Source organism: Pyrus communis, chromosome 1 (genome assembly GCF_963583255.1).
Source record: "Pyrus communis chromosome 1, drPyrComm1.1, whole genome shotgun sequence".
Taxonomy (NCBI): Eukaryota; Viridiplantae; Streptophyta; class Magnoliopsida; order Rosales; family Rosaceae; genus Pyrus; species Pyrus communis.
The window spans coordinates 39,173,003-39,193,977 of NC_084803.1; the positions used below are offsets into that span (position 1 = coordinate 39,173,003).

At 38.5% G+C, this 20,975-nt stretch overlaps 2 protein-coding genes across 3 annotated transcripts; one reads left to right on the forward strand and one right to left on the reverse strand.

The window, feature by feature from the left end:
* LOC137708920 (pentatricopeptide repeat-containing protein At3g24000, mitochondrial-like) lies at positions 1-2,689 on the forward strand. Its single transcript, XM_068448083.1, has 2 exons — positions 1-148; positions 397-2,689. The coding sequence occupies exons 1-2, from the start codon at positions 56-58 to the stop codon at positions 2,593-2,595; spliced, it is 2,292 nt and encodes a 763-aa protein (XP_068304184.1). The 5' UTR covers positions 1-55; the 3' UTR covers positions 2,596-2,689.
* Positions 2,690-2,858: 169 nt separating this feature from the next.
* LOC137708908 (CBL-interacting serine/threonine-protein kinase 8-like) lies at positions 2,859-8,722 on the reverse strand. Of its 2 annotated transcripts, none has more exons than XM_068448075.1 (14): positions 8,021-8,722; positions 7,726-7,788; positions 7,578-7,649; positions 7,367-7,474; positions 7,212-7,286; positions 6,913-6,966; positions 6,663-6,788; positions 6,189-6,278; positions 4,564-4,692; positions 4,358-4,477; positions 4,023-4,139; positions 3,737-3,793; positions 3,570-3,644; positions 2,859-3,446 (listed from the first exon to the last, which is right to left on the reverse strand). In XM_068448075.1, the coding sequence occupies exons 1-14, from the start codon at positions 8,177-8,179 to the stop codon at positions 3,345-3,347; spliced, it is 1,347 nt and encodes a 448-aa protein (XP_068304176.1). In that variant the 5' UTR covers positions 8,180-8,722; the 3' UTR covers positions 2,859-3,344. The 2 variants fall into 2 exon arrangements, with proteins under 2 accessions (XP_068304176.1, XP_068304172.1); XM_068448071.1 differs by having other exon boundaries at positions 4,358-4,480.
* Between the last annotated feature and the right edge of the window lie 12,253 nt (positions 8,723-20,975).

Below are 20,975 nucleotides of genomic sequence, written 5' to 3' on the forward strand. Positions count from 1 at the left end.
TCTGCACCTCCAGCCGCATGCAATTTCTTTGAAGAAAACCTCCCCAAGCCTTTCTATGGCTTCTTTGCCCTCAGTTGCTCTCAGTGGCACTCTCAAACTCGACCAAGAATTCCGAAAACACCCCACAAATTTTCTTCCTTCCGAAAAGGTACTAGAAATCTTTTGTTTCTGTTATTTGTGTGTTTTGTTCTCCCTCTGCATTCTGTCGTTTGGATTAAATTAGAATATCGCTCGAGTAAAAGAAAAGCTAAGTACATGCAGTATGTTCTTTCTGAAACCATGAAAACTAGTGCTACTCTGTACTCTGTAAATAGTTGAAGTGAAAAGTAGCACAACTTTAAATTACACTGTTTGTTGTTAATGTTTTTACTAAAGTCCTACCTTTGGTATCGGCAGAGCACAAATGTTTCGTATCCGAAAAGTCAGACAATCACCAATTCAGATCGAAGTTCGGAACTCCCCAAGTCTCTGGATTTCCGAGAAGCGCTTTTGATGATTAGAGAGGGGGATAAGGTTGAATCAACTCACTATGTCCCTGTCTTGCAAGAATGTATACACAGGAATTCGGCTTCAGAAGCGAAAGTTGTGCATGCCCACATCATAAAGACCGGAACCCACCAAGATTTGTTTGTCACAACATTCCTTGTCAATGTTTATGCAAAATGTAGAATCATGGAAAGTGCACGTAAAGTTTTTGACAATCTGCCTGGGAGGAACGTTGTTTCGTGGACAAGTTTGATAACGGGTTATGTTCACAATTCGCAGCCAGAAGTTGCCATTCGGGTTTTCAAGGAAATGCTGGAAGCCGGGGCTTATCCTACGAATTACACTCTAGGAATTGTTTTGAATGCTTCTTCTTCTTTGCAGTCCTTAAAATTAGGGAAGCAGTTGCATGGCTATATAATCAAATACCAGATCGATTTTGACACTAGTACCGGCAACTGTCTTTGCAGTTTATACTCGAAATGTGGAAGCTTGGAATCCAGTATTAAAGCGTTCAAGAAAATCGAGGAAAAAAATGTTATCTCGTGGACTGCAACCATATCAGCCTGTAGTGATAACGGTGATGCTGCAAGAGGTTTGAGATTTTTCACTGAGATGCTTTCCGAGGGCGTTGGACCTAATGAGTACACCCTAACCAATGTCTTGAGCTTGTGTTGTGTAATGCTGTCACTGAGTGTGGGGCAACAGGTTCACTCGTTAAGCATAAAACTTGGCTACGAATTGAACCTACCAATCAAGAACGCTATCATGTATTTATACCTCAAATGTGGACAGATTAATGAGGCTCGAAAGTTGTTTAATGGGATGGAAGCTATCAGCTTGGTTACATGGAATGCAATGATTGCAGGCCATGCACTAATTATGGATCTTGCACAGGACGATGTTTCAGCGTACCAAAGCGGAACTGAAGCACTCAACATTTTCTTGAAACTGAACCGTTCAGGCTTGCAACCGGATTTGTTCACCTTCTCGAGTATCTTAGCTATATGTAGTGGTTTAGTGGCCTTAGAACAGGGAGAACAGATTCATGCTCAGACCATTAAGACGGGGTTTCTCGAAGATATGGTAGTAGGCACTGCCCTAGTCAATATGTACAACAAATGTGGCAGTATTGAGAAAGCAAGTAAAGCTTTTGTGGAGATGTCTACGAGAACCTTGATATCGTGGACAACTATGATTGCAGGTTTTGCACAGCATGGCCGGACTCAGCAAGCACTGCAGCTCTTCGAGGATATGAGAATTGCAGGAGTAAGGCCGAATCAGATTACTTTCGTGAGTGTTCTCTCGGCCTGTAGCCATGCTGGGATGGTCAACGAAGCCCTCGGTTACTTTGAGATGATGAAAAAGGACTATAAGATTAAGCCTGTGCTGGATCATTTTGCCTGCTTGATTGATATGTACGTAAGGAAGGGTCGGTTAGAGGAAGCGATTGATCTGGCAAAGAAAATGGATCCTCAAGCGAACGAGTTTATATGGTCGATCTTGGTTGCAGGGTGTAGAAGACATGGGAATTTAGAATTGGGATTTTATGCTGCTGAAAGGTTGCTCAAGCTAAAACCAAAAGATACAGAGACTTACACATTGTTGTTTAATTTGTACCACTCTGCAGGAAGATTGAAGGACGTTGCTAAGGTGAGAAAGATGATGAAAGAGGAGAAGCTTGAAAAATTAAGGGACTGGAGCTGGATTAGCATTAGAGACAAGATCTATTCGTTTCAACCGAACGATAATTTACATCCTTACAGCGCAGACACACAAAAATTCGTACAAAGTTTGATTGATCGAGTCAGGAGTCTTGGATATCAGTCACTAGAAATTTTGGAAGTAACCGATGAGGAGGATGAAGAGCAGACTTCGATTCCAACCGCTTATCATAGTGAAAAGTTAGCGATTGCTTTTGGATTGTTGAACATGCCAAATGCTGCACCAATTCGGGTCATCAAGAGCATCGTTATGTGCAGAGATTGCCATAATTTTGTTAAGTTTGTGTCATTACTGACTGGTAGGGAGATGATCATTCGAGACAGCAAGCGCCTCCACAGATTTGTGAACGGAACTTGTTCATGTGGGGACTTCGGAGGTGCTATTTGATTCAGGCTAGAAAAAACATGCCGAAAAGCTCGTGTTGCATTTTGATATATCATTAATGTTGAAGGAGATATGCATGGCACAGCTGAGCCTTGGTTCATATGGCGAGTGATAAGGCATGCTGTAGGAGCTGGTGTAATGACCATTTAGCCTACTTAGAGGGAAGAAGTCCCAAATTCAAATCTCATGAACGACAAAATGTTGAACGAAACAAAATGACTCATTGGATACTACAAAATTTCACTGGGAAATCAGATTGTCATCAACAGCTCTTTATTTCATAATTGATTTGTTGTATAACATCGGAGCGATGGCGTGGAACAACTGTTTGTATCTAAGATTTTATGCTACGAGTTTATAGTACGTGGGATAGTGTCTGTGAGAGAGAAAGAAAGAGAGAGCGAGAGAGAGAACTGGAGATCCATATGAGGCTATGCTCATATCTTTAACATTCCTTACATCCTGATTAAGACTCGGTTTATACGAACTTTTACGCTAAAACAACTCGGTTTGTACAAAGTTACAAAGTTTTACATGAAAAAACAAAAACGAAATACATATCTTTCCTTCTGGATTCTTTTCTTCCCTCTTCTTCAGGTGCTGTAGTGTCACGGGGAAGGAGATTCCTGATAGGGTTCGGTAAACTGCAATTACAACTTGAACACCCCATGCAATGCGCCGAAAGGTCAAAACCATTGCAAGGTACATGTCTAGCACTGATAACCGAAAGTAGATGATACAAACGTCAGAAATCAGCGCTTTTTACTTTTGCTTTTGCCGATCCTTGATTTGCTAGTTTCAGTAGGAGGTTTCCAGATGATATCCTCAAGATTGCTACAGAAGTTCTTGTAGAACTGTATAACAGAAGCACATCTATTCCATTCAGACACAACCAACATACATGCACGTGCAGGTGGTACAAGCTACCATGTCATCGATATCAAACAAAAATAGTTAGAAGCAAACTGAAAACTAACCTTGAGGAATTCACTAGCATCTCCAGCGGCTTTCTGAATGTCTACCATGTAATAGGTCGGAGCAACTTCAAAAATCTGCGGGCAATAGAAAAAAATTAAAAATAATCAGTCTACTAAAATGGTAGGGGTGACTTCGGTTCAGTGTCGCATCAGAAGTAAAAGCTTACTTCAAGAATAATGGAGAAATGAGAAGTTTTATTTGCTGAAAGACCCTCCACTCTCATCTGGAAAAAAAACAGAAATATACACGTTTAGGAGTGAGTTTTCAAGTATTTCTATCCAGGATCGTCCTGCCAGAATTATAAACAGGCATGTGCTTGCGCACGCATATTAAACAGCAAACAAAATAGAAGTAATGAGACTTGTATATATCATGATATTGGTAAACAAAATAAAGGGGAAGTAAAATGAAGCACCCAAAATAAAGATTAGTATAGATCTAGCCTGATTTACCTTATAGTTGCGAATGTGTGTCTTGAAACCCATTGATTGGGCAACAACTTCCATACTGGATAATACAACCTTTGCTGGCTTTTGTGAAACAAAGCGTGTCTCATATTTCATAGAATCCTACAATTGGGGAAGCAATTCGTGTATCAGATAAGTAGAAAACTGGCATAAATAAACTCTCTCGTGCAAACTTGTATTTATAAGCAAAGGCCATGATGCTCAAAGGGTGAGAGGGTAACACACGGTACTAAACACCAAATTGTAAAACTGGAAGTATGATTTACCAAATAGCTAAAGGATAAATATAAAGGAAGTTAACCAGTCAGATAGTATCTTACCTTTCCACGGTCAAACATTGTTGCGAGGTTTAAGCCTTGAGATAGAATTATTAAGTCAAATGCATTAAGAACTAAAGGACCCATGTCTTCATTTCCATGGTGCTCGATAACCCTTTGTTCCTGCTATAAACCATATATAACAAGAGAGTTACTTGTGTTGTCAATCTCAACAAAATAAAATGCAGCTTATCTCAGTCTTTGACAACCTCAGAGTTGGCTTCGTCAAAAACAGCATTTACATCATCCAGATTTACATCTTCATATTCAAGTAGTCGGGCAGGAATGTAATTCTTCTGAAACCACTCATCATTTCTTATCTGTTCAATTGTAATACGCTGCATTGACACAATCACACACACAAACTTTTCAGAAACAACCACCAAAATAACTCAGTGAAGTAGAGAACCAAGAACTGTAAATCCAAGAACACTTGTTACATAATTACATAGAGTTCATTCCACTTCCTTCAAAGTACTTGATGTTTGTCCACACTTTTGAATTAAACCACTCAGGGGGATGAATAATGTAATGGAGTGGGAAATAAACTTTCAAAAATAGCAAAAACATAACCAAGAACGCAAATGTATGCCATGAGCGGGTCCTGAATCCTGACAACGTTAAAAAGAAAAAATGCGAGGCTATGTCGGTTGAAAAATAATTAGGGGGCATATCCCACTGTAAACGGCACAAGCCAGCACTCATAATTCTCAGTAAAGGAAAAGTGAATTATTGTTGGTAACAACTAGGCTTCTACTTTTAATATGAACTATTCCAACTTAGGATCTTAACTGCTGTCCAAGAAAATTTCCACGGTGTACTTTTATTGTTAATTTATTAAATAGAAACTTAAAAGTACCAACTTTATTACAGTCATATTCCAGCTAATCTATAATTAGATTTCTCTTGCATTACAAGTGCAGATATGACACACGTAAAAGTAAAGACTTTATATCAGTCATATTCCACTTCCAGTAAAGAATGTTTTTATTTGGACCAATTTATGATACCTTTAACAGTCACACCCCTACTGGGATTGGTTACTGAAAGAAGAGTATCATGGCCCAATGCAAGGTTGGTGATAGCCGGAGGAAAGTGTTCAGAAAGCACATAAAACATTAGTTCTTTAGCAATCATTAGCACACCAAGTTCTGAAAAACTTAGTTTTACTTGACAGTTTAACATGCATTGGAAATAAATCATTTAATGATGAAAGAAATCTGAGGACATAGTAACGTTGGTGCTCGAGGAAAACTATAAAGCTAGATAGCAGTGGAATATCGTATAATCTTTAGTAAAGCAATACCAACTTTTTCTTAATTGCTGAAGGTTAAAAATTTTAAAAATGAACATAGAACAAAGGTGATTTGTATCTGAAATTTCAAATATGACAGTCTCCCCTGTATATATCCCTTGGCATGAAGAAAACACCAAACAAGGGAAGGAAAACAACAATACAGAGATAAAAAAAAGGTGACAAACTCAAGAAAAGTCAAAATTCACAGCAAAAGCTTAATGTTGGGTCAAATGCTAAATAGACACGTTCCGGTTTTCCTATTAAATGAAGCATAGGCCTTGATACTGCTAATCAAATACTTCTCTTCTACCATTTGTTTTATTAAACACCTCACCCTTACTTGGTTAGTTACATGCATTATCTCATTCCAACACTTTAAGATGTCCATTATAAAGCAATATGAATTAATGTAAAAGACTGACACCAACATTTTGTGATCGTGTCTTTGTTAGATATTGAAATAGTAATGAAACCTTAAAATGTGCACTTTATGCATACAAAAACTGAACAATGTCTTATAACTTAGCCAATACTTACCTTTTCTGGGTTTGTCTCTAAAATTCTGTGAATCAAGGATTTTGCTCCCACTGGAAACCAAGATGGGCACATGAAGTCTGCTTTCTCAATCTGCAGAAATTAAACGATAATGACTTAATATTAACAATGGTATTAACATCCTACTTTAACATCCTTGTGGAAAACTAGACAACAGAGAAGGAAAAGTATTGAGTTGAGTTGCAACAGAAATTAGATGATTAAAGAATCAAACCTAGCATCCACTAGAAACTGCACCTAAAAATAATGTCAAGGGAGATCTAGCATGTGCAAGAACAGAGACATCATTTCTACTTTCCTTCACAACCAAATACACTTGATCACCCCTTCAATGTTATCAGTTTAGCTGAGGTAATCATAATATCTCTCATAGTTTTCAAATATTGATCCAAAATATCATTTATCTAATCAATGGAAAAATAAGCAGAGAATAGTAAACATGAAGGAGGTTCATGCCTTGCTATATAGTGTGGTTAGGTCAAGCTCATCAAATGGAAGATAACCTGCCAACAGGACATAAAGGATAACCCCACAGGACCAAACATCTGCCACGGCACCATCATAACCCTTGTGACTGAGTACCTAGAGCACAGAATAGTGTATAAGAAAAGAAAATTAGCGCATTACACGAAAACAACTGAAACTAAGAGAATCAGCAATTGAGATATAGTCAACATTTAACGCAGAAGCTAGAATTTGTCGTTACCTCAGGTGCTACATAGTTAGGGGTGCCACAGGTTGTCCGAAGGAGGCTGACTGCCTATGTGCAGACATCAAAAGAATGAGTCCCGACAATATTAAATCCCACAACCAATATAACGTCAACAATAACGACAATATCACATCTCTCAAAAAATGTCAAAACAATGAGACATCACAAAAATGAGCCTTGACAGATATTAAATCTCACAACCAATATAATGTCAGCAATCCCGAAAAATATCAAATCTCTCAACCGTTAAAATGTCAAACAATGAAACAAGAATGATTCGGATAGAATCTTACTTGTTCGGGCAAAGCACTAAGACCAAAATCGGAAATTTTTAAATTTCCTAGAGAATCAAGCAACAGGTTCTCCGGCTGCAAAAGAACAACAATAAGAATTTCATGATAGAAATGAAGCGATCATAAAAGCAAGCTAAACGCTATAAAATCAACACCTTTAAGTCTCTATGATAAACTCCCTTGCTATGGCAATAATCCACCCCATCAATAAGCTGTTGGAAGTATCTCCTCGCTTCGCCTTCACTAAGTCGCCCATGATGAACCTAAAAACAGGCGGCTTCCGTGTTAGCATCACCACTTTCTCAAAGAACTAATGATCCAAAATTCCAAATTGGGTTGTAGTATTTCAAAAGTTAGACTACTCACGATTTTATCAAACAATTCGCCACCAGTAATGAACTCCAAGATTATATAAATCTTAGTGCGGCTCGCTAGAACCTACGGAAAACAACATTCATCCTCATTGACTGACTGCACAAATCAAACAATTTCTTAAAAGAAAGATATGACATGCCTCATGCAGACGAACAACGTAGGGATGCCTGACAAGCTTCATTATCGATATTTCCCTCTTGATCTGCACCACACATAACCAATTTCTTTCAAGAAAATAAAAAAAATAAAAAAAAATAAAATCTCAAACTGGAAACTGGGTCACGCTGTAATCCTAAATACTAGATAATTTAGGCAGTAAAAATAAAAAACCAAGCTAAATCAGAAAGTGGGTAAATTGGAAACCTATTGAAATTCAAAATTAAAACATGGAAAAGAGGTAAATTGGGTAAGTTTTTGGGGAAATTAGATAAGACCTGGTCGACCATCTTGTGCTTAATGATGGTAGTGCGATCCAGCACTTTCATGGCGACACTCTCACCCGTCTCAGTGTTCTGGGCAAACTTCACCTTGGCGAAGGTCCCTTCGCCGATCGTCCTCCCAACCTCATACTTTCCCACTTTCCTCACCACCATCTCTCTCTCTGAGCTCAAAATCTCAGCTTCAGAACATTGCTCTCTCTCTCTCTCTCTAGAAAAATAAAAGAACAGAAAGCAAAAGCAAAAGCAGCAGCTGACGGTTTCAAAATTTGAACAACGCAAGCAAGCAGAAGCCAACAACTTTCTGCCGAATATTTGAATGGGTTCCAATCGGCTTTGGGTTCTGATTGGACAGCACAAAACAGCAGATTAATATTAAATCCCGGTGAAAACGATGAGGGTTTCAGAAATTGAGCAGCTTTATTCAAATTAGTGATTTGGGGTTTTGAGATTGACTTGGTCTTAGAAGAGGACAAACAAAGTCAAGAAGAATTCTATGAAACGAAATAAGGCGAGTTTTTGCTGCTGACGATCACTGTCACTCTCTCTCTCTCTCCCTCTCTCTCGTTGACGCCTTTGTCCTCCTCATGACATCGATCATTATTCTCCGGCCTGGATTTCGGGCTTTTTTGTTCTTCCTCTCTGCTTTTTGGCCTCAATAAATAAAGAGGCTTTAGATTTAGTTGCCTCAAATTTTTATTTCTTACATTAACATTTACGGTGTCTTGAAATTTTGAATAAAATTATACATATACTAAGTTTTATGTCGCTGTTCATTAACAATGAAAGGACGGAAATGCCCTTGGTTTCTGCTTGGTTTCTTGTTTTGATGCCCCCATTTGTGCGGTAAAATGTCAATAATGCCCTTCATTTGGGTGCTGCGTCGGTTCTTTGTTCTCCGCACAGTTGAAGGACCCATTTGCCCAGCCTACGTGTCAATCATCGTAAGCTCTTGCATTTAGCCTATATTCTCCCCGCTTTTTCTTCTGTTTTCCATATCACTCTCTGTGTTTCTATCGCTTTCAAATCAGCTTCGGTTGGTTGCGGATTTTTGTTGGCTCGCTTTTGAATCTTGCTTTCTGTCGTTCTCAACCGTTTGTTTGCTCAGTGAACACCGAATTAGTGTAAGGTTCTTCAACTTTACAATTTTCTTGTGTTCAAAACTGCGAGTTTGATTTCGTTAGATTCCAAAATATTAAAATTTAAATCTTTGTTTGGCTGAATTTTTAAACCCAGATTGTGTTATGGATTTTAATGAGTGCAGCCATTGTACAGAGACAGACAGGGGTCTGTTGTCCGTACAAACCAAAATTATAGGGAGAGAGAAACGGCATAAAAGGGATGGAAAATAGGAACGGGTAGGATGTTTTGTATTAATTTTTTTTTCAAATCAATTTGGGGTTTTGTTTGGGTTTGATGATTATGGACTATTGACCCAAACAATTTGGCTAAACATTAAACAGGAGGCAACCAAATTGATTTGTTGTTTTTTTGTTTAAAATTGAAGAGTCTTGGTTAGTTTTGGTAACAAAGACTCTGTCTTTTGTACCAATCTGTTCCCTGTTTCTACGATTTTTGTTTATGAGCCTTTTTCAGATTTATGATTTGTTTTTTTTGGTTGAGAGTTTGTTTTGCAAGTTTCATTTATACAGAGGCGAGGACAACTTGGCTACTGCATCGTTTCTTGCCGCTTGAGGGTAAAATTTAGCTGGTTAGGTAGTGAATTGCAAAGTTGTGATGAGATCTTAGGTTATTTTTAATCAACGAATTTGAGAGCATCTTTGACACGTCCGACTCTGATATTGCCCTAATACCAGGATAGACAAGTGCTGACCGAGAGGCGAGGGTGACGAAAGCCATTAATTGATACAAAAGCTAAGAATAAGAAATAAATAAGGGTTATGAATTGAAATAGTTTTTCAGAAAATAAGAAAGGAGGAGGATAGGGCTCACGGGTTGGGTCATTGGACCTAACCTTGGGCCTTAAGTTAACACAAAGGGGGCTGGGCTTGGCCCAATAAAATTTTAGATTATTTGGGTAAGGGTTATTACAATCTTTATCTGTTTATTTTGTCATGTTCTGTTTGGATTGGATTTTAGGCGCCAAAAATTATGAGCTAGATTTTATTTTGAAATGGGAAGGCTAATTTATATGATCTTTGCTTGATATTATCGAATTTGGCATTTTTTTTTTCCTCATTTGAAACATTTTGCATTGTCTTTGCTGCAAAAATTGGGTTTTGTGTCGTACTATAGCAATGATAAATAAAAGTAGTCGTCGAATGTTGATTTCATAATTGTTAGCCTTTCCATGGTTTTTATTTTTTTATTTTAATACATTTTGTTTGTCACTGAAATGTATCATTATTTATTTCTGGTGTGATTAACTAAATATTTAAAATTTATAATACATTTTATATGATGTGTGCTACAGCTTTGATCAATGCTTGGGATGGTATTGAATTTGGACAATTCATAGGGTAGAAGTAAATGATTCTTTGTTTTGAGCAAATTGTTTATCAAGAAAAGATATCATTTTTCAAACATATAAAGATCCATAAGGTCCTCCAAGTGCAAGATGTAAATATTATAAACAAATATTTGTACGCACTCAAAGACAATAGAGGGATACAACAAAATTTTCCGCGGTCGAAACTTAGCCATGTTCACCACAAACCCTAAACACATGCTAGTGCATTCTCAAACTGTCCGAACTGGACAATTCAAAAATCAGTTAGATCGCAGAGCAGCATACTGATTGAAATTTTAACATATTTCACACCATGGTTTTCTAGCCTAATGCTGCACAAATTAAATTCACCTAAGCTCCATATATTTCAATAATACAAAAACTCCAAAATTTCACATAACTTATAGTTTCCCCACACACACACACACACACACACACACACACATATATACATATATATATATATATATATATATATATATCACAATATATCACAATTAAATAAATTAAAACATACTAACTTATAATTAAGAGACAAATACATACCTTTTCTTTTTACAATCGAATCACAAACTATAACAATCAATTAATTAATCACACAATTAAATAAAAAATTTAATAAATAAAAAAAATAAACTCATCAATTGGGAGAGGAAGAGATGGAGGACGGTGTGTGTGACAACCCGTTCCAAATTTTACGTTTTTATTTTATTTTAAAAGCGTGAATTTACGAAATGGCCCTAGAGGCAAGGACTTTGACTTCCGTTGACCATCGACTTGAGAGATGTGTGACTTATTCTTTAAGCATATCCTCGTAGTACTCTTTGGTACGAACGTATAGGCGAAATCCGTTTACGAGTCCGGATTATAACGGTATACTTATGGACGTTTGAAATTGGTTATTTAAATATTTGAATTCCCACCTTGTGGGATTAGTGGACCAATTAAATTAAAGGGACAAGGAACCAATTAGAAAATAAAAGTGAAGCTTGCAGCCAATCAAAAAGAAAGAAGAAAAGAAAAGAAAAAAAAAAAAAAAAAAAAAAAAGGGAAGAAAGCTTCCCGTGCACCCATACCCGCACCACCGCGAGTCCATCTTCCAAGGCCGATTCCGGCCAACTCCGGTGGAGTTTTTCGATGCCACCACCACCATCTTGAAACTCTCATTCTCCTCTACAAAACCCACCCAAGAACCACCTTGATTGACCATGGTATGAGGCGGTTTGAGGCCACGAAAGTTGACGAAAATCAATGGTGCTCCGGCCACCCTTTTCGATTTTCCGGCAAATCGGCAAAGCAATGGCCGATACCACAACTTGGGCTTTGTAGCCCATCATCCCAGGAGAAAAATCCAACCAACCTTGACCCCGTTGGACCACCGTAGACGACGAATCGACGTCGGGAAGTTTTAGGCACCCGCCGGCTTCGTGGGCAAAATTGACCATCTTCCGTCCACTTTTGGACTTCGTGGCAGGTATGAAAGTTGCTCCACTCACTGAGATCTTCATTTATGTGAAGTTTGAGAATTTTTGGAAATAGTTGGATTTTCCGGCGAGTCGGGGTAGCCGACCGCCACCCGCGGCGGCGCGTGGCCAGTGAGCCGCCAATACTATTTTTAGGTTATGTCGAATGTTTTGAATTCATTTTTGTCGTTTGAATGACGTAGGTTGATAGTTGGAACCTAAATTCGTTACGATACGTTAGTTGATAAAAATGTGAATCGATGATCCGACCGTTGGATCGTCACCAAAATTGGATACATTATAATACGTAATATTTAAAGATCATAGGAATTTACAGATCGGGAATCTGACTTACAGATCTTCCTGAATTGGATTTGTAAGTTAGTAAAATAAATGTTCACAGCCACTTGTTTTAGGCAATTGGCGGAGATCTGACCGTTGGATCGTAATGAAATTTTAATATGTTATTCTAGAAACGTATTGTGGATCGATGGGAGTTGCGGAATGAAAATCTGATATGCGGATCTTCCGGGTCAAGTTATATAGGGTTGTAAACCCTACCGTCGATCTTTGATCGACGGTTGACTTGTGGCCAATAGGTATCAAACTATTTTAGAATGTCGTTGAGGTTGTGTTTTATGTGAATTACATATTCTTCGGATAAGAGTTCTGAGATGTGATTTGATAATTGGTCACAGGGACCAATCATTCAGGACGCCTCGATGTGTGCGTTAGAGAATCTTAGCGTGGACTCCAGGTGAGTGTATCTTTTCCTTTTTATCGTACATATTATTGAGAGTTCTATCGACACTTTTAAATTGATTAGGCATATTACTTTTATATATAATTATTGTGAATGCTTGAAGTACGATATGAACTACGAATGGCTTGATCCCTATTTAGGGTACGTAGGCAGTCTAACAAGACGTTAGATGCAGCCATAAAATATTTGAGACCAAAGCCTTGCTTGGGAAATTGAGTAAGGCGAAGGAAATTGGTAAAGGCAAGTTTTAGTTTTATGAATCAGTTAGCTAAATTAGTGTTAATTGGGTCGTCATGGATAATTATCCCTGAAAATAAGTAGTTTGGGAGTAGGGCGTTATTGATTGTACACTTCTCACTGTATTGTTTATAATTGAACATGCTACGACATGGTTGAGTATTAGATTGCATCATGGTATATCAATATGTATATTACTTGCATATAATTATTGGGAATGCTTTCAAGTGCAAAGGTGAACTCAGGACACCCAGGTAAGTTCAGGTGAGTTTATAGTACTAGTTGAATCGATTGCGTTATAGCATGACTACAGTTATGTGTTAGGCAACTTCGATACTGTCGTACTGGTTGCCATGAGTTGCACATGTTATATTGAGATGCATTGAGAGCTCATAAACCTGCACCCCTGTGTTAGTGCTCCCGCCCGTGGCCAGGGCACAGTTCTTCACGTGATGTTCACCTCCCGCACCTTATGCTCACCTTGGATTCAAGGTAGGTGCACAGTCCTGTCGTACAGACCACTTTAGGTGGTTCCGACTCGTAGGTGACCCGCGATTATTCGCCCAGTCTTCACGTGATCGTAGCCCTTGAGCGTATTTATTTACACCCAGTCCTGTCGTACAGACCACTTTAGGTGGTTCTGACTCGTGTGTAGGTATACTTATTGAGCTATTGGCTAGCCAGGATTGATGAGATATGGATAAGTCATACAGGTCACTATAGGTGACTCCGACTTATATGCTAGCGAGGATTGATGAGATATGGATAAGTCGTACATGTCACTATAGGTGACTCCGACTTATATGCTAGCCAGGATTGATGAGATATGGATAAGTCGTACAGGTCACTATAGGTGACTCCGACTTATATGCTAGCCAGGATTGATGAGATACGGATAAGTTGTACATGTCATTTTAGATGGCTCTGACTGATATATTACTTTGTATTGATTTAGCTCATTTGGCCTACTTATTAATGTATGGTGGATTTAATGGCAAACCGTGGTTTTGGTCATTTCTGAGTATGGTTTGGATATATGTATATATGTTGTACTGTCTTATGGAAAACGATACGGGTTTTACATTTAGGGCATTACTTTAAGAGAGGTAATAACTTTGGGAAGCTTGGTTTTATTGCTTACTCACACCTTCTGTTTGGTACCCTCCAGGTTTTAGCTGCTGAGTTTGTATCGACAAGAATCTGTGGTGAATCTTAGTATTAATGGATATTTTTGAGGGTATGATTCTTACCCATACTACTGTACCTTACATATGCTCTGACATCGCGTGTGAAATGGGTTCGCTCCCACTCGTAGCGCACTCTGGTACTTAGACACTTTTAGATTCAAATTTATTCACTTTTTATACACTATCACATTTTATGGCTTCGTCACCTTCCAGGTGTCGGCCAGCACAGCTCGATTCAGAGTCCAAGTGGACTTTCTGGGTCAGGGTGTGTCAGTTTGGTATCAGAGCATATGTTGGGCAGTATTGTGTTCATCACACGCGTGATGTGAGCACTCTTGGTTTTTGTGTTTGACGTTCAAATGATGCCACCTCGTCGAATATGGAAAGATATGCTAACTTTTCTTATGTTTTGGACAATTATGTTGTCTTCACGACATTTTAGATGATCATTTTGGCCATGTCCATAGAACTAAAACGAAGATTTCCCTTGAGGGGGGGAGTGTAGATTTGAGGCAAGTTGATCACCTAAATTAATGTTTTGATAATCAGGTATCGCCAGAGATATTACCAAATAATTATATCATTGTCCTATCGCCGTTAGTATTGATCCTTTAAAGATTGGAAATCTTAGTTAGTCTTGATTTCTTAGTAACATTTCACGGAAGATCATCGGAGGGATAATTATTGTTCGGTCCCTATTAGCACTAATATCTTCAAGCATACTTGTGTTCAGGTTGGATCTTTAGGAGGAAGATCGACTGTCGATGAAGTCTTTTTGAAAGTAGATCTTAGGCAAGGTCTTTTTCTAGCATTGGGATTTTTCAATCAACGCTATTCCAGATTTTTGCTTTCGTAGTTGTACTTATTAAATGGGTGAGAATAGGCTTGTGAATGTAAGTTGACATATCCTGGGAGTTGTAGAAATCCGAAAAGCAATCATCAAATCCTCCTAGGATCAATGAACTACTTCGCTTGAGCCGAATAAATTAGGATCGTGGAAGCTTAGGAATAAGCTTTGCAATAGGACGTTAAACTCATGATTGTTGTTTTACCCTATCACTTATTTAGGTAAACGAAAACCCTTTGACTAACCACCTCTCGATCACTTCCATAAACATTAGAATCGAAATGCGGGATGATATCTCACTATTAGATTGTTATGAGTGTCGAGGAAACTGTGAAGACCTTTTAGTTCGTGTCGTAGAGTTGGTTAGTAGTACTGTAAATTTCGAGGACGTATACTTTTGGCATCATATCCCAAAAATCCTACCGCGGATACCACCACATTGTTAAGTTGGTATGGCAACATGACGGAGTATTGCTTTTACTTTTCACGATTAGAACCGTTTGAAACGAACCATCTTATTCATTGACCTAAAGTCAACAGTCATTACCTTATTTCAAAGGCTAGATGACACTTCTCTGGGGAGATTTTGATGATGCATGATGATTATCGATTGATGTGATAAGTCAATCCGGATTCAGACTTTCTTAGTATGTTAACGCTTATGTTTCTCGGTGGTAGAACCGCTAAAGATGAACCATCATACTTATGACCTAGAATTAACAATTTCTAATTTCATTGGAATATTGATTGGGACTCTTATGTAGAAAAGTGTGTCCAAATCTTCATTGATCTTCGAACTTTTTATTACATTTACTTTTTGGAACAAGCTAAGTTCTGTCAGAGGCAATAGTAGAATTAAATTAGCATCTATGAGTGCACTATCGTGTATCTACTCTTGCACATTTCCAGCCTGTCCTTTTCTATTTAATTGGGAAGTATGAGTATCGATATAGAGTTACCTTTAATCTACCAAGAAATGGTTCAAATGATTTTAATCATTTTGTATGAATGGAGTTTGGAAGTATCTTTTTATATGCGCAGTTCGAGATATGTGGTATATGTAAAGAATGTGAAATTCATTAATCGGGATGCTAAACCAATGATACGCTTATATGATGTTCCAATTGGTGGTTGTTTACTTAAGTAGAAAACAATATTCTTCTTGCTCTAAAAATTGAAGTATTGGCAATAGTTATTTCCTTAAATTGGGTGTTGAAATTTCAACAACAAGACACTTGTGAAGACCACTAAGATAGAAGTGGGATGTAGTCAACCTCTTCGGGTAATGTGATTTAGAAGTTCTCTTTGTGACGTGATCAAAAGTGGAAGTAGGGAAGAGATAAAATCGAGGCTTCCTTTGATGTGTTTTAAATGAATCCTCACTCTAGATGGACCTTGCCTTTGATTAATGTTGTGAGGATATTAAGGTTATAGAGTTCAAAATTTTCTGGACAACTACAATTTTCTAATTGCGTCCAGAGGACGATGACTTTTTGAGAAAACTACTCCTAGACTTTTATACCAATTTCAGCAAACAGAAACCTGACAAGATTATCATCTTGGTGTATTTATATTTCATCGTGTTACATGTTTCACTTCCAAGCCTTTGGAAGTCGTTATGAAGGTTTTGAGTATTAGAAGTTGTTCCTTATTGCATTTCTATCCCTAGATTAACGATTAGTTTGAAATGAGTTACTCAGACCTTTGTGGACGAGTTGCATCTTGTTTGTCCCACCAGTAGCATGGTTGCAGTATATCCTTATCTCCACTCTAGTCACTTGTAACTACGGTTACATTCCTGTTTAGGAGTATGGTATCCTTCGAAATATAATACAAATATTGTGTGTGCAGCTTGTGATTTACAACAGATTATTGCGAATAAATATTTGATTGAGATTGTGATGTAGAAAATTTATGTTATTGACGATGTTGCCTCAGAAGGTAGTGAATGAGTACGATCGAGGCTGGTATGTGTATTTCCCATTGAGGGGCAAGATGGTAATATTGCACCTTCGGGAATTGTTACTTGCTTATTAAGACAACAGTGAATTGTCGATTTTGCGGGGTGCAGACTGTAATATTAATAAATTATTCGTTGGGTTGTTAAGCAAGTAAACAAGTAGATTATTCTACGTTAATATTTGTATTTACTTATTTAATTCGTTAATTGTTGTTTAGGCTTGATCCAAAAATATTACATGCTTAATTTCGAAGTGCGTTACGCTTTGAACACGTTTATGAGAGGATAGTAGGAATTTGGAGGCATGAAAGAAGAGTCACTACGCTCCGATCATGACGGAATGTCATCCTCTTTTATGTAGTCGCTATCACTTTGTGTCTTCCTCGTGTATGTATTTACATACATATATCTCTTTAATTTTGAGTATTCTACTTTGGACTGATGATTTTAAATTTCGAGGACGAAATTTTCTTAAGGTGGGTAGATTGTGACAACCCGTTCCAAATTTTACGTTTTTATTTTATTTTAAAAGCGTGAATTTACGAAATGGCCCTAGAGGCAAGGACTTTGACTTCCGTTGACCATCGACTTGAGAGATGTGGGACTTATTCTTTAAGCATATCCTCGTAGTACTCTTTGGTACGAACGTATAGGCGAAATTCGTTTGCGAGTCCGGATTATAACGGTATACTTATGGACGTTTGAAATTGGTTATTTAAATATTTGAATTCCCACCTTGTGGGATTAGTGGACCAATTAAATTAAAGGGACAAGGAACCAATTAGAAAATAAAAGTGAAGCTTGCAGCCAATCAAAAAGAAAGAAGAAAAGAAAAGAAAAAAAAAAAAAAAAAAAAAAAAAAGGGAAGAAAGCTTCCCGTGCACCCATACCCGCACCACCGCGAGTCCATCTTCCAAGGCCGATTCCGGCCAACTCCGGTGGAGTTTTTCGATGCCACCACCACCATCTTGAAGCTCTCATTCCCCTCTACAAAACCCACCCAAGAACCACCTTGATTGACCATGGTATGAGGCGGTTTGAGGCCACGAAAGTTGACGAAAATCAATGATGCTCCGGCCACCCTTTTCGATTTTCCAGCAAATCGGCAAAGCAATGGCCGATACCACCACTTGGTCTTTGTAGCCCATCATCCCAGGAGCAAAACCCAACCAACCTTGACCCCGTTGGACCACCGTAGACGACGAATCGACGTCGGGAAGTTTTAGGCACCCGCCGGCTTCGTGGGCAAAATTGACCATCTTCCGTCCACTTTTGGACTTCATGGCAGGTATGAAAGTTGCTCCACTCACTGAGATCTTCATTTCTGTGAAGTTTGAGAATTTTTGGAAATAGTTGGATTTTCTGGCGAGTCGGGACGGCCGACCGGCACCCGCGGCGGCGCGTGCGGCGGCGCGTGGCCAGTGAGCCGCCAATGCTATTTTTAGGCTATGTCGAATGTTTTGAATTCAGTTTTGTCGTTTGAATGACGTAGGTTGATAGTTGGAACCTAAATTCGTTACGATACGTTAGTTGATAAAAATGTGAATCGATGATCCGACCGTTGGATCGTCACCAAAATTGGATACATTATAATACGTAATATTTAAAGATCATATGAATTTACAGATCGGGAATCCTACTTACGGATCTTCCTGAATTGGATTTGTAAGTTAGTAAAATAAATGTTCACGACCACTTGTTTTAGGCAATTGGCGGAGATCTGACCGTTGGATCGTAATGAAATTTTAATATGTTATTCTAGAAACGTATTGTGGATCGATGGAAGTTGCGGATTGAAAATCTGATATGCGGATCTTCCGGGTCAAGTTATACAGGGTTGTAAACCCTACCGTCGATCTTTGATCAACGGTTGACTTGTGGTCAATAGGTATCAAACTATTTTAGAATGTCGTTGAGGTTGTGTTTTATGTGAATTACATATTCTTCAGATAAGAGTTCTGAGATGTGATTTGATAATTGGTCACAGGGACCAATCATTCAGGATGCCTCGATGTGTGTGCTAGAGAATCTTAGCGTGGACTCCAGGTGAGTGCATCTTTTCCTTTTTATCGTACATATTATTGAGAGTTCTATCGACACTTTTAAATTGATTAGGCATATTACTTTTATATATAATTATTGTGAATGCTTGAAGTACGATATGAACTACGAATGACTTGATCCCTATTTAGGGTACGTAGGCAGTCTAACGAGACGTTAGATGCAACCATAAAATATTTGAGACCAAAGCCTTGCTTGGGAAATTGAGTAAGGCGAAGGAAATTGGTAAAGGCAAGTTTTAGTTTTCTGAATCAGTTAGCTAAATTAGTGTTAATTGGGTCGTCATGGATAATTATCCCTGAAAATAAGTAGTTTGGGAGTAGGGCGTTATTGATTGTACACTTCTCACTGTATTGTTTATAATTGAACATGCTACGACATGGTTGAGTATTAGATTGCATCATGGTATATCAATATGTATATTACTTGCATATAATTATTGGGAATGCTTTCAAGTGCAAAGGTGAACTCAGGACACCCAGGTAAGTTCAGGTGAGATAATAGTACTAGTTGAATCGATTGCGTTATAGCATGACTACAGTTATGTGTTAGGCAACTTCGATACTGTCGTACTGGTTGCCATGAGTTGCACATGTTATATTGAGATGCATTGAGAGCTCATAAACCTGCACCCCGGTGTTAGTGCTCCCGCCCGTAGCCAGGGCACAGTCTTTCACGTGATGTTCACCTCCCGCACCTTATGCTCACTTTGGATTCAAGGTAGGTGCACAGTCCTGTCGTACAGACTACTTTAGGTGGTTCCAACTCGTAGGTGACCCGCGATTATTCGCCCAGTCTTCACGTGATCGTAGCACTTGAGCGTATTTATTTACACCCAGTCCTATTGTACAGACCACTTTAGGTGGTTCCGACTCGTGTGCAGGTATACTTATTGAGTTATTGGCTAGCCAGGATTGATGAGATATGGATAAGTCGTACAGGTCACTATAGGTGACTCCGACTTATATGCTAGCTAGGATTGATGAGATATGGATAAGTCGTACAGGTCACTATAGGTGACTCCGACTTATATGCTAGCCAGGATTGATGAGATACGGATAAGTTGTACATGTCATTTTAGATGGCTCTGACTGATATATTACTTTGTATTGATTTAGCTCATTTGGCCTACTTATTAATGTATGGTGGATTTAATGGCAAACCGTGGTTTTGGTCATTTCTGAGTATGGTTTGGATATATGTATATATGTTGTACTGTCTTATGGAAAACGATACGGGTTTTACATTTAGGGCATTACTTTTAGAGAGGTAATAACTTTGGGAAGCTTGGTTTTATTTCTTACTCACACCTTCTGTTTGGTGCCCTCCAGGTTTTAGCTGCTGAGTTTGTATCGACAAGAATCTATGGTGAATCTTAGTATTAATGGATATTTTTGAGGGTATGATTCTTACCCATACTACTGTACCTTACTTATGCTCTGACATCGCGTGTGAAATGGGTTCGCTCCCACTCGTAGCGCACTCTGGTACTTAGACACTTTTAGATTCAAATTTATTCACTTTTTATACACTATCACATTTTATGGCTTCGTCACCTTCCAGGTGTCGGCCAGCACAGCTCGATTCAGAGTCCAAGTGGACTTTCTGGGTCGGGGTGTGTCAGTGTGAGTGTGAGAGATAAACTGTTTTCCAAAAGCGGCAATGGCGGCGGATGGGAGAAGAAGAAAAGAAAAAATAAGGGAGAAAGAAGAAGGTACAGACCATTTTAATGTATAAGAGTTTGCCCGACAAGTTTTTTTTACAGGTTATTGTGAGCCTTTGACAAACTGCATGAAGACTTTGCCCGATGAAATGAGCCGTTGAGTCAGAGATGGAAAGTCGACGAACCTATATTTCTTTGGGCAAACCCTTACAAATCACGCATAATTTTTCCCATGTGGGCGTCTAAAGTTTGTCTGACAATTTTGTCCTTACGCTACGAAAAACATCTCTTCGCGTAGACT

Bases quoted from the DNA above. Each gene is read 5' to 3' on its own strand.
- LOC137708920 (XM_068448083.1), top strand. From the start codon at position 56: ATGGCTTCTTTGCCCTCAGTTGCTCTCAGTGGCACTCTCAAACTCGAC. The intron at 149-396 runs GTACTAGAAATC...TGGTATCGGCAG, and splicing joins ATTTTCTTCCTTCCGAAAAG to AGCACAAATGTTTCGTATCC.
- LOC137708908 (XM_068448071.1), bottom strand. From the start codon at position 8,179: ATGGTGGTGAGGAAAGTGGGAAAGTATGAGGTTGGGAGGACGATCGGC. The intron at 7,287-7,366 runs GTGTTGATTTTA...GTTCTTTTGCAG, and splicing joins TTTATCATAGAGACTTAAAG to CCGGAGAACCTGTTGCTTGA. The intron at 4,693-6,188 runs GTAAGTATTGGC...GTGTCAATGCAG, and splicing joins TAGAGACAAACCCAGAAAAG to CGTATTACAATTGAACAGAT.